Source organism: Curcuma longa, chromosome 14, assembly GCF_044706935.1.
Source record: "Curcuma longa cultivar G26 ecotype Majalengka, Jawa Barat chromosome 14, ITB_CL_G26_1.1, whole genome shotgun sequence".
Classification (NCBI taxonomy): Eukaryota; Viridiplantae; Streptophyta; class Magnoliopsida; order Zingiberales; family Zingiberaceae; genus Curcuma; species Curcuma longa.
In genome coordinates, this window is record NC_133874.1 from 8,737,329 (window position 1) to 8,754,059 (window position 16,731).

Consider the following 16,731-nt stretch of genomic DNA (forward strand, 5'->3'; position numbering starts at 1 on the left):
TTTGTGAGTGCCAATCTCATCAAGAAAGAGTGATGAGACCTTTTTATTTTTTTTGATTTTTTTGTGGAATTTCTTGAATGATGCATGGAGTAGGAGGCCAGAGATGCCGAATCCTGCGGAGAAAAGCTAGCTAAAGTTGATTTTAAGTCATGCATGATTCTCAATCAACTAACGTATGATGTAAGTTATTTTTTAATAATAATAATAATAATAATAATAATAATTATTATTATTATTATTTTCTGTCAAGAATGTGAAAGGAGGAGAATTTGTGGGATGAGAAAAGAAAATGTGAACTACAACTTTAGAACAACATCATTTCTTAGTGGAATTTGAAGACTTTGCCATGATAAAATTTTCATTATTTTTGTTGTCTTGTGCTAAAGTCTTAAATCAAAAGAAGATGCATCTATCTTTAACATCAAATTACACCCTAAAAAAATCTCAATTCCTAGACTAATCTAATATTTCGATCCAAGTGCGTAGCACCTCATCTAAACCCCGTTCGTGTCGACCAAACTATATCGCTAACTCCCGCTAACTAGATGCCCAAAATGAGTTATACATCAAACCTACATCTAGTGTTAGCCAAACCACACACAACACTAGTATAGTTATTGTTATTCAATTAAATGACCTGAACAGTGAATATTTTAAACTTCGAGGGTTAATTTGAAATTTTCCATTAAATATTTAGGGCCACAATAGATCCGCCTTTTGTCGTGTAGCAAGAAATTACTAAAAATAGTGGGGTGGAAGACGAAACTTAGAACTCCGCGTGCAAGCAAAAAAAAATAATAATAATAATAATAATAATAATAATAATAAATAATAAAAAGAAAGATTAGAAAAAGCCAAAGGAGCGTTATCGCCGACATGATTACGCCAACCAAAACCGCGCCTTTCGTCTTCTCCCTCCATTTCCTTTCGAATCCACGCCTGTTTCTCTCTCTGCCTGCCGCCTCTCACGGAGAAGAAAGGGCGGTCTCGGCGGAAGTAAAGTGGAGACGGAGCAGAAGAGGAGGAATCGCCTTTCGCGACTGCCGAGAAAGGACCGGGTTTTGATCTCCTTCTGGCCTTGACGTGACGAGCGCGGTCCCGATTTCGGTGCTCAATCGCGTCCGCGCGTGATGTAGAAGAGAGCACTTTTTGGCGATACGAGAATGGAAAGCTGCAATTTTGGTGGGGATTTGTAGGAGGTGGGGAAAAAGGTCGGTGCTTGGCGTTAATCTGGAGGGTTTGTGTGTTTTAGGGGATTATGGAAGAGCGATAGGGTTTGTTATCGCGGTGGCAGATGGACGGAGGAGGAGGAGGAGGAGAGTCTAAGGTTCGAGTGGTGCGATGCCCGAATTGCCAGAAGCTTCTTCCGGAGCTTGCCGATATCTCGCTCTATCGCTGCGGTGGCTGCGGCGCTACTCTTCAAGGTGATTCTCCGACTCCTCCATGTCTTGTTTCTTAAGGTCTCGCGTAATTTCTCTGGTTTTGATCGAGAAATGTTTCAGTGATCGTTTTTGTCGAAGAAATATATTGTGAATTTCTGCTATAAACATGATGATTCAAACAGTGTTGAATTTTGTTTATCTTTACGATTGATACAGCGAAAGGACCGCCCCCCAGGTTAGAACCTTCATCTGAGAGAGCTTCAGAGAGCAAACCTATGGTTTCAGATGCAAGCTTGGGGCCTGATCTTGGTGGCAATACAGATGACAACGGGAAAGCAGTAGTCGAGACAATTCTACATGAGGGAGAGGAAACCAAGCAATTGAATGATTGGAATCCGAAAGCTTTCAGAAAAGGTGTTCAACTTGATAGTTATTCTGATGAATGTCCATCTAACTACTATCAGAATCCAAGAGGTAGTAGGTCTGCTAATGGCGATTTTGACAAGAAACAGAAGCTCAAACCAGACCGAGCAGAGCTTTTGAGAATGCTTGATGAATTAAGAGATCAGTTGCGAAGAACATGTGAAGAAGTCGCAGACAAGCAGAAAATGAGCATCATGGTTGATAGATTGACAGCTTCCTGCAGTTCCTACACTATCATGTCCATAATGGCAGACTGGTTTCTTTTTCTAATGCACCTTCTCAGAGCAGCATGTCTGGGTATGGGGATCCATTGCTTCATAGAAAAGCTCCATTTCACCTTGCTGTGAACTACCCATTGGATCATCATCGTGCCAACTTCTATAATCAAAATGCACATTACCATCAACCGGCCTGTTCATGTCTTCATTGCAATGGCAGACACTTCTCAGGAGTTGCAAGAGGCCATTCAACAACATTGGGTGCTGCTCCCTTGATCTTGGGGTCGAGAAGTTGCAGTTCAAGATTGAGAAGTATTCCTTCTAATCCACACGAGCCGCCGCCGCCGCGGGTACATCACAGGGCCATGATCAGCAAGAATTCTGGGCGTTTGTGTCATTCCTTCACTGGTGGTGCCCCTTTCCTGATATGTAACTATTGCTTCGAACTTCTGGAACTACCTGGCAAATCTTTGGCACTGAACAAGAAAACGAATAAACTGAAATGTGGTGCTTGCTTCAAACTCATTTCCGTTTACTGTGATGGAAGTAAACTTGTCGCATCTTCTTTGCCACTAGTATCACCTGCTTCACCCAAGGACAATGGCTTTGCTGATCAACATACAGATGAAAGGTTAGTTTTACCATGTGTTGTTACAAGCAGTGATCATGAGATGATCGAGAGGGCACATGGGTTGAAGAACATAGATGAGTTTGAAGATATGAAAGGGATCACTTCAACTTCTGCTATGTTAGAGCATGCCGACAGCCCGGATATTCCCTTTGGACCTCAGATTATTTCACGCACACCGAGCCTACCAATTGATGGATGGAGAAGTGGAAACTGCAGTAAACGCTCTGAACAAGATAAGAACACAATCTTAAGTGGTAACTTCAGACAGAACTCACTCAAAGATGTCTCTATGGCAACCAAAATGGATTTATTAGTGAATGAATTTCCAGATGTAACTTCTTTCTGACTGCAAACATAATATTCAGCCAAGAACAGTTAAGGCTGGAGATTCATTCCTTGGCAGCATCAAGAAGAGCTTTCGGTTCCATAAATCAATGACACGCGACCGATCTAAGGTTACAATCAACGGTTACCCGATCCCTGACTGCTTAGTAAAGAAGGCTGCAAAACAAGCTGGCACAATCTATCCTGGTGATTACTGGTAAAACTCATCTTATGCCAAATGCTTTGTTTGCATAACCAGCATTGACACTGTGATGCCTGTTAAAACTTCATGTTGAGTGATATATCAATCTTGTTTACATTCCAACAGCTATTACAATCCTATACTGATTTCTCATCCTGAATTTCTCCTTTCTTTCAGGTATGACTATCGGGCTGGATTTTGGGGGGTGATGGGGCATCCATGCCAAGGCATTATTCCTGTGAGGAACAACTTCAGCATGTGTGAAATTGTATGAAATTTATAAGAAAGACAATAAGATTGACTGTGTAATCTCTTTTGCAGCCATTCATTGAGGAGTTCAATTACCCAATGGCCAAGAATTGTGCAGGTGGAAACACTGGCATCCTCGTCAACGGACGCGAGCTCTGTCAAAAAGATCTGGATTTGCTTGCTGGTAGGGGGTTTTCAATTGCTTCTGGTTCTTATATGCTCGACATTTCTGGGAGAGTTTGGGATGAATCCTCCGGCGAAGAGTTAGATAGCATCGGCAAGCTTGCACCAACGTAATATCCTATATCCTTTGCTTGATTTTTCCTTGATATTATATCACATCATCCAAGTTACTCTCTCTAGCTGCCATCAAAATCACTTCCTGCATACACTTTTCAGATGCCAAAGGTGTTCCACAGTTTATATTCGTTTAGAAATACCTAAACTGTGTTATAGTTTGTGTTCCTGTTGAGATCAATTGTCTCTTGGACGAGTCACTGGCCACCTGGCTTGGGAAGCAGACGGTCAAGGCGATACCCAACGGCAGAGAAGAAGGATGCTGGAGGATCCTGAGATGCTGCTAAGGCTTGCACAACAAGAGAGGAGAGGGTAAGAATGGAGGCAAGGGGTGCCCTGACTCAACAGCTCCAACGCTCAAGTCAGTTTTTTCCTCGGAGAAGGAGAGGAGAGAATGAAGTGAGTAGGTAGTGTGTGTGAGCGTGCGTACTTGTCTCCATGAGATGGAGGAGAGATATATAGAGGTCGGTAAGAAAAGAATGGGAATCTATCTTGTCTCAATTAAGGAAGATATCCCTGCATGGAGATTCTGTCAGAGGAGATGTCCCATCTAAGTAAGGAGAGCATCCTATCACCGTTGCAGTAGTGAAAAGTCGTGTCATTCATCTTGATATGACACCATCATGTCGTATTAATGGGGGAATAGGTCAACCACCCTATCACATGATTGTCTATGTCTTTTTAGTGGCGGCCTACCTAGTTGATTGGGGGAAATAATTAGAGCAAAGTCAATTGAGCTTAAGTAAGACAAAGAGGGAGTGAGGCCTAGACAGCACAGGGAGCCCATGTCAAGGCCAACTAAGGTTGGCATGGGATGTGGTCGGGAAGATAGAAATAGCCTTGGAGTGGCCTGGAGTCGGAGCTCGGAGTCGGGTGCCGAACCGGAGTTGAGTCCAAAAGGAGGTCAGGTGTTGGATCCAAACCTGAGCTGGAAGCCGAGTTAGGCACTGGACCTTGATCTATTCTAGATGTCGGGAAGGGGTTGTTGAGTCAGGGAGCGGAGCCAAATTAGCTTTCCGTCTGACGTGTCATCCACTTAGATCGGATCTTGACTTTCAGAGCCGTCATACCAACCCATAATAGTTTGAAAACTGAGATACAATTTGTTTGTTATAAGTAGGCTAACAAATTTCTTCCTAATATCTAAAATCTAAGGCTCAAGAGTGTGGCTTAGTTTTGTTGCTTAATATTCAAATCATGCCATCAATTCTGCTTCATAGCCACATTTCTTTCCAATCTGCTATAAACTTCCTGAGTTCAGATAGTTTTAAACTGAATGAATCTGATTCTTCATATTGCTGACAGAATTGAGAAAATGAAGCATGGATTTGGCATGCGGGTTCCAAGGGCCTTTGCCAAGTGACTACTAGTTAAGGTCGATAGAAATGCTGCACAAGTTTTAGTTGCAGAGGGAGAAGAATCATTTGTCTTTGTGGTGTTCTCTTGTTCCCACAATCATTTGTACCATTTATTAAAGGTTTTCTTTTCTTGTTCTCCTATTTTTGCTGTTTTATTGTATTAAATTTATGTTATGTAGGTTTCCTTGTCTTTATGGTGATTGATAGGTCTGTACAATAGCTTTGGTTTCTTAATGAAATTGAGCTACACTTTTCCTTTTGCTCCATGAGTTTTTTTTTTTTTTTTTGGGTGTCTAAATTTCATCCAACTAATCTAGTAGATAGTCGACCTTCAAGATATGCACACTTAAAAGTTTGACTTCTAAAATATTTATTCCTATTAAAATTCGAATTCTGATCTTGTTATCTATTCTCTTAAGTACTTTACTATTACATATAGTTGGAGTTTCTCCATGAATATTTAGATTGTAAATTAAGATGTATTTGACAATTATATTGATCCGGTGGAGTCTTTAGGTGGTCACGTGCTCATCACCTGATAACTCAGGATGGCTTGGTGACCTTAAAGTAAGGGGTGAGAGATTCAGAGAAGTGTAAGAAAGTAGGATAAATATAGTAATCCTAGTTTTTACAGAACAGACCTTTAATCAAAACTTAGTTTATTATTATTTTTAGTTTTTACAGAACAAATATAGTAATCCTAGTTTTTCTTACTTAACTTCTTCTCGGATTCAAACTTGATCTCGAGCTCCTATCTAGGATTGACTTCGACATCTTCTGCTGACCTTGAGATACAATCTTGACAGATGTCAACCCAACCTTGAGTTTTGGTCTTGACATCTCATGCAGATCTCGTCGGGTACAAGTTCGACCGCGAGCTCCGATCTTGGCCTTTCGTGCCGATCTCTTTGGGAACAAGTTCGACCTCGAGCTCCGGTCTTGACCTTTTGTGCCAATCTCTTTGGGAACAAGTCCGACCTCGAGCTCCGGTCTCGGCCTTACATGCCAATCTTGTTGGGCACAAGTCCAACCTCGAGCTCCAGTCTTGGCCTTTTGTGCCAATTTCATTGGGCACAAGTCCGACTTTGAGATATGGTCTCGGCATCTCACGCCAACCTCGTTGGGCACAAGTCCAATTTCGAGCTCCGGTCTCGGCTTCTCATGTTGATCTCATCGGGATCTCACCATATCCATCACAAGTCCGACCTTGAGCTCCGATATTAACATCTTGCGCCGATCTCGTCGGGTACAAGCCCGACCTTGAATCTTAGATTCGGCATAGCTTGACGTTATGTGCCAAATGACGGCTTACACAATCAGGAGAGCCCTACACTATTTCTTCCCGAAGATAAGAAAACTATCTCAAAATATTTCTTAAACGAATCTTTCTAAAAAAACTTGGAACATGATATCTCGGATTAATATTTCCTAAATGGACGTTAATATTTTGAAGATCAACTACTATAAAAAGGTGGCTCATACCCATATGCACATGTACGTACACATAAATCTTAAATTTTCCCAAGTCATTAAACTTATTCCTCACGCAAAACCCTAACTTAAGCGTTGAAGTGGTTTGCCGGGATCCACTTCTGACGCCATTCTAATTCTCCTTTTGAAGTACTTTTCAGGCCTTTTTATCTTTCTCGATCACCATTTTCCAGGAGTATGCATGTCAATATTTTTGACCCAATATCTAAATCATCCACGATGTATTAACCAGAACATATACCATCTAATGTATGTTTTGTTTTGTTTTTCTATTATGAATTATTGTATTTTTTTTATAATTTAAGTATCCAATTCTAATTTTGAAGATGATCGATTTGATGTCACTAAAATTTCTCATAGAATATCATAATAAATCAAATGCTAACATTCATAATACAGGGACCCTTCACTTTTATCATTAACGAGTGCATCAATATTGCACTTCATCCTCTTGTAACTTTAGCCATTTCTAAATTTTTAAGGCATTTCATAAAAATAATAAATTTGAGTAAATATCAAAAGGGTTTTTTGTTTTTTTAGTAAATACATATGAAGTTATTACACTGTGTAAAAATAAATTGATTCAAATTATTCATAGAATATTTTTATATATATAAAAAATCTTTATCAATTGATCAGAATTATTTAAACTCAATTAAAATTATTTAAGATTTAGACGATTTTATAATAGTTGTAACCATTAAATACTTACTAAGAATTTTATAGTGATTTTAATTAAATATAAATAATATTAATAGAATTGTTTAAATATTATAATTTTAAATAGTGTTGTTTTTTAATTTTTACGCAATAAAGTTTGTATATTCTAACGGTCAAATGACGACCTTTTGGAGTTATCCGTTTTTGTTCCATTTAAATTTTGAAAAAAAAATGACCGTTATTCCCGTCCGCTGTATAAATAATCCCGATCCACCTCCTTTCTCGAGCGTATTCCCATTTCGCTGCTCCTCTCTTCTTCCCTTCTTTTCCGATCCAGCAGCCATGGCGACGGCGGTTCAAAAGAAGGGCAGGAGCCGGAAGGCGCTGAAGGACTTGCTGCCGAGCGAGGTCAACATCTCCGATTCGTCCGCTCTGGCGGGCGATCTTAGCAAGGACGATGGCGAAGGCCTCTCTCCCCGTGTCTCGCGCAAGAATTCCAGGAAAGCGGTTGCGAAGTCCAAGCCTTCGTCGGAGGCCGAGAAGTCCTTCGCGGACGAGTTGCTCCAGCTGCAGGGAAGGCTCCAGCAGCTCCGACTAGAGAAAGAGAAGACAGAGGAGCTCCTGAAGCAACGCGACGAGATGCTGAAGCAGAAAGATGAGGAAATCGAGAACCGAGACAAGGAGCACGAGAAGCTGCAGGAGGAGCTCAAGAAGACCCAGAAGCTGAAGGAGTTCAAACCCACAATGGTATTCTGTTTCCCATAAAAAAAAATGTTGATTTTGGATGAATTAGAGGAGCTTGATTTACTCGATTTTGTGATTGATCTTGTTGATTTTGCACAGAACTTTCCTCTTGTTAAATCTCTAAGAGAGAAAGACCAAGATAAGAATGATAAGAAGAAGAACAAAGACCAGAAGAGGAAACCATGCCCGGCATACGTCTCGTGGTGCAAAGATCAGTGGAACGAAGTAAGATAACAAAGACTATTATTTTCTCTTAAAGACCTGCAAAAAATTAAATTTTTTCCCCCTTGTAGGTGAAAAAGAGAACCCTGATGCCGATTTTAAAGAGATTTCCAATGTGCTTGGAACAAAATGGAAGGCGTTGAGCGCAGAAGAGAAGAAGCCCTACACAGACCGGTACCAGCAGGAGAAGGAGGCCTACCAGGAAGTCGTCAAGCAAGAGAAGCGAGAGAAAGAAGCAATGAAGCTACTGGAAGAAGAGCAGAAGCAGAAGACCGCCATGGAGTTGCTGGAACAATATTTGCAGTTTCAACAGGTGAATTAGTTTAACATAACATCAAGTCTTTTATCAGCCAAAAGGATACTGTTCTTATTGTGGTTCGATTATCTAAACAGGAAGTTGAAAAAGAGGGCAAGAAAGTAAGGAAAGAGAAGGATCCTTTGAAGCCAAAACATCCGATGTCAGCTTTCTTCTTGTTCTCGAAAGAACGCCGTGAAGCTCTGCTACAAGAGAAGAAGACCATCCTTGAGGTAGGTAGTTTAGAAACCCCAATATGTTGCTGGAATTCTTAGGTAGCTTATTGTTAATACCACGGCGTGTGCCTACCTACCTCAGATCTCAAAGGTAGCAGGAGAGGAGTGGAAGAACATGACAGAAGAGCAGAAAGCTCCCTATGAGGAGGTGCAAAATGGAATCTTTTCGTGTACATCTTCAATTTGAATAATTTTTATGTTTCTCTTTGTTCTTAAGCATATGTCAAATTTCTCAGATTGCTAAGACTCTGAAGGAAAACTACAACCAAGAAATCGAACTTTACAAGCAAAAGAAGATTGAGGTATGAAACTAAGATTGAGCTTAAAAGTGAATTGATGTAAGAAAAATATACCAATTCGGTGTGTATGAATCAGGAAGCTGCTACTTTAGAGAAGGAAGAGGAGGAGCATATCAAAGTCCTGAAGCAAGAAGCCCTTCAGCTGCTTAAGAAGAAGGAGAAAACAGATAACATGATCAAAGTTAGTTGGTTTCTGTCATTTGCAAAAATTTTTTTTAATATTTATTTCACAATTCTAATGGGGAAGCAATCATATTGATATCTGAAACAGGAAACTAAGGAGAATCGTAACAGGAAGAAGAAAGCTAAGGAAGAACAAATTGCAGATCCCAATAGGCCAAAGAAGCCACCTTCTTCTTTCCTTCTCTTTAGGTGTGTGTGTCTGATGAATCTGTGCAAGTGATTTGGGCAATTAAATTGATCCAATTGTGTTATTGCAGCAAGGAAGCAAGGAAACAAGTCATGGAGGAAAGACCAGGCATTCCAAACAATACCTTGAATGCTGTGATTTCAGTGAAATGGAAGGTATTTTTCTTTCCACACCAGCCTTCAACTTCTCAATCAATGGACCTTTGTGGTTATTGAGATTCCTCAATGTCCTCCTACAGGCAATGGATGAAGGGGAGAAGAAGATATGGAATGACAAGGCGGCAGAAGGCCTTTGTGCATACAAAAAAGAACTAGAAGAATACAACAAGACTTGCTCCTAAAGAGTGAAGATGCTTGTGATTGGTTCAATTGCCTTTTATTGAACCAATTTCTTGTTTAACAACTGATGATAATATTAGGCCCTGGACTCTTTGTAGTTGGCTGATGCTTGTTTAAGCTTCATTTCTGATTGAAGCCCTCGATCAATGAATTAATTTGCCATTTTCTATTGTATTGGCTGTATTGTATCAATCAATCTAATTTGATACTCCAGTTTGTTTCATCAATTCCCTTGATTTTGAAGCCAATGTCTCCAAAGATCAAAGGGAAACCTTTGGAAAGCATGAAGCACCATCAATTTCTCAAATGAAGGAGCTTATATGTGTATTTCACAGTTTTGTTTACTTGCACACTCAGAAATTTGTACCTGATCCTTTTATTATTCTTCCAGGGGCTTTTCCTCAAGCTGACTTGCTTTCTTCACAAAATGTAAATGATAATAATGATTCGAACATAATTTACATACATAATTAACATCATCAGGAGATATAAAGTGCTGAACTCTAATGCTCCTCTTCTTTGCTTATGTATATATGCTACAAACCAAATTGAGAACAGACCTTGAAACTTTTACTACAACTGAATTTGATGCCGTCCAGCAATAGATCAACTAATACCGAAGTAGAATCTCAAGGCGCTGAAGGAGATGGCGAAGATGGAGGCTTGAGGTCTGGGTACTGTTTGCAGTCCAAATATATTAGACCATTTTAAACAAAAATTAAGAAAGCTCTCTGAGCATTGCAGAAGCTACCCTAAAGTAAATGCATGAACATGCATCATGACCTATTACCATATAACATTCATGTATTCTCTATATGCAAAGCTAGTTTATCAAATTTTAGATCTTATGTTCAAAATGAGAATATTAGAATAATCAAGAATGTAAAATAAGAAGGATCGATAATTACATATGGGTAAGGAGAAAGAGGTGTTGGTGTTGTTGGAGGAGAGTCGGCCTCAACTTCTGCTTTGGGAATTGAGTTGACTACTGGGGCAGGTTCAGTTGAGGCTTCTACTTTTGTCACAGGGTTTGGTTCCAGAACAGCAGCAGGAGCAGAAGAAGAAGCTTCTGGACTAGCTGCCCCACTAGTAGATGCTGGAAGAAGAGCCTTGCCGATCATCTAGAAAACATGAACAAATATACATTATTCACTAGGACAGCATCATCTGCTTACTATAATCACAGAACTATCGAAGAAGGCATACATGTCAAGAGCAAATTTAGGTACGAATATTGGCTTCTTGACTTCCAAACATGCTAATTATGTTTAATCTTTAGGTAGAGATCACTATTAGTAACACTCCATTCAGGCTAATTAAGCAATTAATCACCGAATTAGAGTATCCACTTAAAGAGCTAATAAAATTGTACTATGATAGCCAGGTTACCATGCACATAGTTTCTAATCTATTGTTCTGTGGGAGGACACATAGAGATTGATCACTTTGACAGAAACAAAGTGTAATATAACAAAATCATTTTATTATTTGTTATTCTCCAATGGACAATTAGTGGATTTACTAACTAAATCCCTAAGAGATCCTAGGATTGACTATATCTATAAGATGGCTTTCATGATATTATTAAACCAACTAGAGAGTGGGAGATCGATTTATGAACAATGCACATTTGAGGGATTAAAAAAGCAATGTTATCAATTATAAATAATTATAGATATAGGTACAAGGGACTATGGGGTAACTAAACCTAAATTTTCTCAAAACAGGAAGCACATAAGGTAAGAATTTAATCAAATCATGTTTTCATGCACCCTTTCTCCCTCCTGACAACACTTCCTGTGTGATCACTCTTGCAAAGGATGTTCAAAAAGTTTCAAGATATACTATGGCTTTCGTACATTATAACATCTATGGTATTTGAAAAAATGCATCAGTAATCAGAATTGAATTCAGAAATTGATTCTGCATGTATCTAATCAACTAGCTCATTTAAGAGCAAACTTTGTGTTCAAAAAATTTGAAGATCTACTATGGCTTTTGTACATTATAATGTCTATTGTATTAGACGACATGATTTAGGAATCAAGTATAGAATTCATAAATTGATTCTACCTTTATCTCATCAACTAGCTCTTTTGGAGCAACCTTTGTGTTCAAGAACTCATCAAGTTGTTGAAGAGTGACCTTCCTATCCTGTAAATTAACAAATAAAAGTTATATTCGAAATTGTTTTCAGAAGAAAAAGTTGTCATATACTAACTTTTGCAAACAAGAGTCGTTTTGTGACAAACTGAAGAAGAGCAGCTGATCCTAACAGTTGGAGTACAGTTTCTATCTGCAATAAAAGGAAAACATTATAACCATAAGCACCAAATCATGTTTCTCTAATAAAAAGGCATGTAGTTTACCTCAGCTGAAGCCAATATACCTAAGCCAGCGGCAGCTGCTAATCCAAGAGTAACAGTAAGACCATCTGAACTTTCCTGTATAAAGCTTTTTTTTAATTGACGAAAGTAATGGCATAAAAAACAATAACATCCATCATAATTGAATATATATTTTTTAAAACGTTGAGCAAATGTCTAACAAATATATGGTATGGAAGAACATATAGATGTCTAAGAACTTAACCAATACAAAAAATTAATATTTTGTTTCTAGGTTTTCTCCAATGATACATAATTAATAGGGATACAATTGCTTCAAACCACAAAATCTATAAATCTATTTTCAAATCTATGTTGGTCAACTTACTTCGAATATGCTAACAATTGAATCTGTTAGACCCTGTTTAGGTTGCAACCAGGGAAGACCGCTACTCTGCAAAAGAGTATTTGAAATAATATAATTGTCAAATTTAAAGGTTTCTTAGCTAATAATTACAAATCAACATTAAACCAATTACAAAGTTTAGACAATAAGGACCATCCATCCTCGAGTTCCTTCTGCACCATCTTTAATTGCATATGCTGCTTTAAAACCATTTAGAGTAACCAGTTCAGCAACCAGTTCAGAGTTACCATCAAACCTGGTTTTCATAAGAATATTTTAGTTGTCCAATTCAGGCGTAATTACTTGAAGAAACCTCAAAATAATCATACTTCTCAGAATAATAGGCTGTACCTCATAATTATTCTATAGTAAACTGCTAGTATATTTAAACCGTGAATAAATTACAGGAACCTATTCCATCACAATACTGAAAGCCTGAAGATTACTGCTTTCTTTTTCCCATAATAATGTAATCTTGAAAAGTTCTTTAATGTTACTAGATGTCCTGCGCCACCATCCTGGTGACTGCATTTTTACTGCACCTATCTTGACTGAATTCAGTGCAAACAAAATTAGTATGTGACCTATGTTCAAGAGATTTCTGCGACATTTGTGGAACCATTGCAAAGTTTTGTTGTGTCAGACCACCCTCTTGCAATTTTAACCAATTTAATATGAATTCATATCATGCAAATGCAGATGTATTGTTCTTTTATGGGAAAATATAGGCCCATTTGAACCTTGAACTTACCTTTGGCATTTGCTTTTAACCTTTACTTAAGCCTAATCATGTGAAATAGAAGAATGGTTCATGTGTGTTCTCTTGCATTATGTGGCGAAGTTTTTGAATAAACAGACTTGACTCGAACAATTAAAGAAAATTTCAGTTGAGTATGCAAGAGATCAATCTTTCTTGAATTCATTAAAGAAATTTTCAACCATTGTTCTGTTCACCTTAATGTCTGAGTCACAAATTCATTAGATCTTAAACTCTAATAAAATAGGTAGACTTACATTAAGCAGATCATTGACCAACAATCAAATTAAGAAAATGAACGTAACCAGCAGGGACCATAAGCAAAATACGGCCAAACCCTTACTTGTCGAGAATGTACAAGGTAGTATTGGCAGGATCCTTAAACTTCAACTGAAGCTTCTTCAGGAACCCTTGCTTGTCGTCCCCTCTGTACGTGATCGCTACCGCCTTCTTCTTCAATCCCCTCAAATCTGGGCTCCCCACCTGCCTGAAATCCTTCCCCTCCCTTATGTCCAACAGCTGCGCACCGCTGTCCTCGGAGAGCTTGGCGTACGCCCCCTTGGCGGACTCCACTCCCCAGCTCCGCGCCAGATTCAATACCTGAGAAATAACGAGCGGCACCGCCAGCACCAACGCGGCGCCGCCGACGACGAGAGGGTTTTCGGTGGCGAAGCTCACGATCCCGTCGAGGAGCCCGCTCAGGTCGAGGTCCGGGATGGGGGAGGAGCCGCCGAAGGTCTGGTTCAGCGCTTCCTCATAGGTCAAGGCTCTGGCGAGCCCTCCGGCGCCGAGAACGGACGAGAGGGCGGCGAGGTTGCGGAGCCTGAGGGGTAGAAGCGACCGCCTGACCTCGGCCCTTTTTCCCGGGGAGGAGGAAGAGGAAGCGGCCTTGTGGAGCGAGGCTAGCGGAGTGAGGCCTGCTGCATTGAGAACTTCCATGGCATCTCTCTCTCTCTCTCTCTCTCTCTCTCTCTGCGAGTGGGAGAAGCAGAGAGGGGAGGTTTAATCCGTCGAAGCAGATGGCGGACGTGGCCAATGGGAGCGCGCCACGTGGACATAAAAGATGAGGCGACGCCGTCACGGTGGATCTTCATTATGCGGACAGGAATTATTGAGGTTTTTTGGTGCGACATTATATATAAAACATCGAAATCCCTTTTCCTATCAAATATCAAAATATATATTTATGCTGCAATTTCCCCTTCTTTTATTATTATTATTATTTTTTAGAGAGCCTGTACTGCAAACTCGCTTGGCAGTACAACGTACCTTATTTATTTATCGAATTTATTTTTAAAAAATATTATTCAAACCTTGGATAAGCTTGATTATAATATTGTTATTTTTATAATTTATATTTAATTATAAATTTTATATTATTTATTTAATATAATATGAATATTAGATTTGAAAACATATAAAAAATTATAAAATTATTCATGAAATTATATATATATATTATTTTTATAATTAAATTTTAAATTTTTTTCATAAATCATTCATCAACGTTAATAAATTTAGTTTGATAGTATTAAGTTTGTTTATTTTATATATTTTTTAATCATTTTTTTAATTGGCATCAACCATTCAAATAAAAGAAATGTATTTGATAATTTATAGTAGTTGGGATTTAAATAGATGTCTAAAAAATTATATAAGTACTCTGTTGTATTTTTTCTTTTATAAAAAGATAGAATCTGTCATCCTAGTTGTGCCATACGATCGATCTCACGATCATCTATGAGAAGATAAATCAAGAAATTACAGTTGACCTCGATGGAAGAGAATATTATCTCAATTTCATCAAAATTCAAACCTTTGAAATACTCTGTTGTACTGTACTATAATCTCGGGGCATATATTTTCTTATAATTGAACCAATATAACTGACTTATTCATGACTATTTCATTCATTTACAATCATATCTTAGATTGTATTTGATTTCTAACCTTGCACTATAACTTAATTTTCGACTGATGGTAGACTCTTTTTTTAAATAAAAAAATAACCAAAAAAATATTCTTTTTATCTATAGTAAAACAAACTCCTCTTTTAAAAATTATCAAAACAACTTCTAATTTATACTTGAATTATTCCTACATTTTATAAATTATATGTGAAATACTATTTTAATAAATTTATAAAAATGTTTTTTTATGATGAGAATAACAAAAATTCTCTTTAATTTTTTTATCAAAGTAAATGAATACTGAATAAAAGAAATATAAAATAGTGGTACGATTTATCCATGGGCGGGCCCATTAATGGACTGATCATATTATGAATGTAGCATGAAATACGATTACTCATGGACTTAGACTCACTGGCAGAGTAAGCATATTATGAGTTATGGTTGAGTACTCAGATAGAGCAAGACTCTCATTAACGAGGAGTAACATGTGAAAGTCATCTATCAGTGTCTAACAACGTGAGCATTTTCTGATTTAACCTAGTAGCTGGTGAGAGTTTAAAGAGTCAGATACTTAGATTATCAAATAATAATAATAATAATATGAGTTTTTTTGGCACTAGATATCCATTTTACGCCAATTAATTAATCCCGGGGTGATCGATTTGGCCCTACGAAAGTTTTCCACTAGCCATGAAGTATCCAACTTGGTCCCCAAGTATCTCAGCTCGACCATTAGGTATCTAACTCGACCACCAAGTCTCTAGTTGACACCAACTAATTTTAGAGTGAACGATTCGGTCCTACAAAAGTTTCCCATTATCATAGAAATAATAATTTTATGAGTTTTTTTAATTGACATTAGGTATCCAATTTATGTCGATTAATCATGAAGGTGATCAATCTGGTCTCACCAAAATTTCTGAGGGTTAACAAAAAAAATTCTTCTCAAAATTATCTTTCAATTTTTTTCAACATCGATGAGCGAAGGAGAGACAAGATGGAGAAGAGGGGGAACAAGGTGAGCAGTGGTGACAAGACGAGCAACGACGAGGTGAGCGCCGACGACCAAGTTAGGCGAGGCGCAAGTGAAAGGGAGAGGACAACATATGAGTGAACTTTAGATTTTTTTAATTAATACTTTAGTTAATTGATTCAATCAATTTTTAATTTAACTAGGATAGTTTAAATAGACTTTCTATAACCCTAATAGAATTATCTTATTAATATATATATAATTTTATTTTAAATTTTAAAAATTATAAAAATATATATATTTATATATATATAATCAACTTATTATTATTACTATTATTAATATTAATATTATTAATTTATTTTATTTTTTTTTTAAAAAATCAAAAATCAAATTGATTTAGTTGTAAAAATATTTATGATTGAATAAATGATAAACTATGTTATACACTAAAACTTTTAAATAAATAAAAATTTTATTATATTATTTAAGATTGAACTAAATAACTTAAGATTATATTTTATTCTCCATAATCAAGATTATATATGATAATTTGAACCAAACACCACCTTAAGCATATGATTTTAAGTCCAAATCCATCTAATGATCATCTAAG

General features: G+C 37.7%; 3 protein-coding genes across 3 annotated transcripts; 2 read left to right on the top strand and 1 right to left on the bottom strand.

Annotated features, from left to right (window-relative positions):
- Positions 1-997: 997 nt before the first annotated feature.
- LOC141845377 (uncharacterized) lies at positions 998-5,243 on the top strand. The gene is given in 7 exon segments (XM_074733444.1): positions 998-1,424; positions 1,599-2,036; positions 2,039-2,993; positions 2,995-3,195; positions 3,358-3,418; positions 3,502-3,722; positions 5,032-5,243. Coding segments are annotated over 7 exon segments (2,064 nt in total). The 5' UTR covers positions 998-1,294; the 3' UTR covers positions 5,090-5,243.
- A 2,334-nt stretch (positions 5,244-7,577) lies between these two features.
- Positions 7,578-9,741, top strand: LOC141844857 (high mobility group B protein 6). Its single transcript, XM_074732836.1, has 10 exons — positions 7,578-7,982; positions 8,079-8,208; positions 8,276-8,514; positions 8,595-8,729; positions 8,815-8,880; positions 8,969-9,034; positions 9,108-9,212; positions 9,315-9,403; positions 9,472-9,556; positions 9,640-9,741. The coding sequence occupies exons 1-10, from the start codon at positions 7,578-7,580 to the stop codon at positions 9,739-9,741; spliced, it is 1,422 nt and encodes a 473-aa protein (XP_074588937.1).
- Positions 9,742-10,124: 383 nt separating this feature from the next.
- On the bottom strand, positions 10,125-14,198 carry LOC141845479 (rhodanese-like domain-containing protein 4, chloroplastic). Its single transcript, XM_074733534.1, has 8 exons — positions 13,573-14,198; positions 12,626-12,728; positions 12,455-12,520; positions 12,109-12,183; positions 11,961-12,035; positions 11,813-11,893; positions 10,648-10,860; positions 10,125-10,416 (listed from the first exon to the last, which is right to left on the bottom strand). Exons 1-8 carry the CDS (start codon positions 14,166-14,168, stop codon positions 10,369-10,371), a joined length of 1,257 nt encoding a protein of 418 aa, XP_074589635.1. The 5' UTR covers positions 14,169-14,198; the 3' UTR covers positions 10,125-10,368.
- Positions 14,199-16,731: the final 2,533 nt, after the last annotated feature.

Bases quoted from the DNA above. Each gene is read 5' to 3' on its own strand.
- LOC141844857 (XM_074732836.1), top strand. From the start codon at position 7,578: ATGGCGACGGCGGTTCAAAAGAAGGGCAGGAGCCGGAAGGCGCTGAAG. The intron at 7,983-8,078 runs GTATTCTGTTTC...GATTTTGCACAG, and splicing joins AGGAGTTCAAACCCACAATG to AACTTTCCTCTTGTTAAATC. The intron at 8,881-8,968 runs GTGCAAAATGGA...CAAATTTCTCAG, and splicing joins AGAAAGCTCCCTATGAGGAG to ATTGCTAAGACTCTGAAGGA.
- LOC141845479 (XM_074733534.1), bottom strand. From the start codon at position 14,168: ATGGAAGTTCTCAATGCAGCAGGCCTCACTCCGCTAGCCTCGCTCCAC. The intron at 12,036-12,108 runs GTAAACTACATG...CTTTTATTGCAG, and splicing joins GTATATTGGCTTCAGCTGAG to ATAGAAACTGTACTCCAACT. The intron at 10,861-11,812 runs GTAGAATCAATT...CATGTTTTCTAG, and splicing joins AGCTAGTTGATGAGATAAAG to ATGATCGGCAAGGCTCTTCT.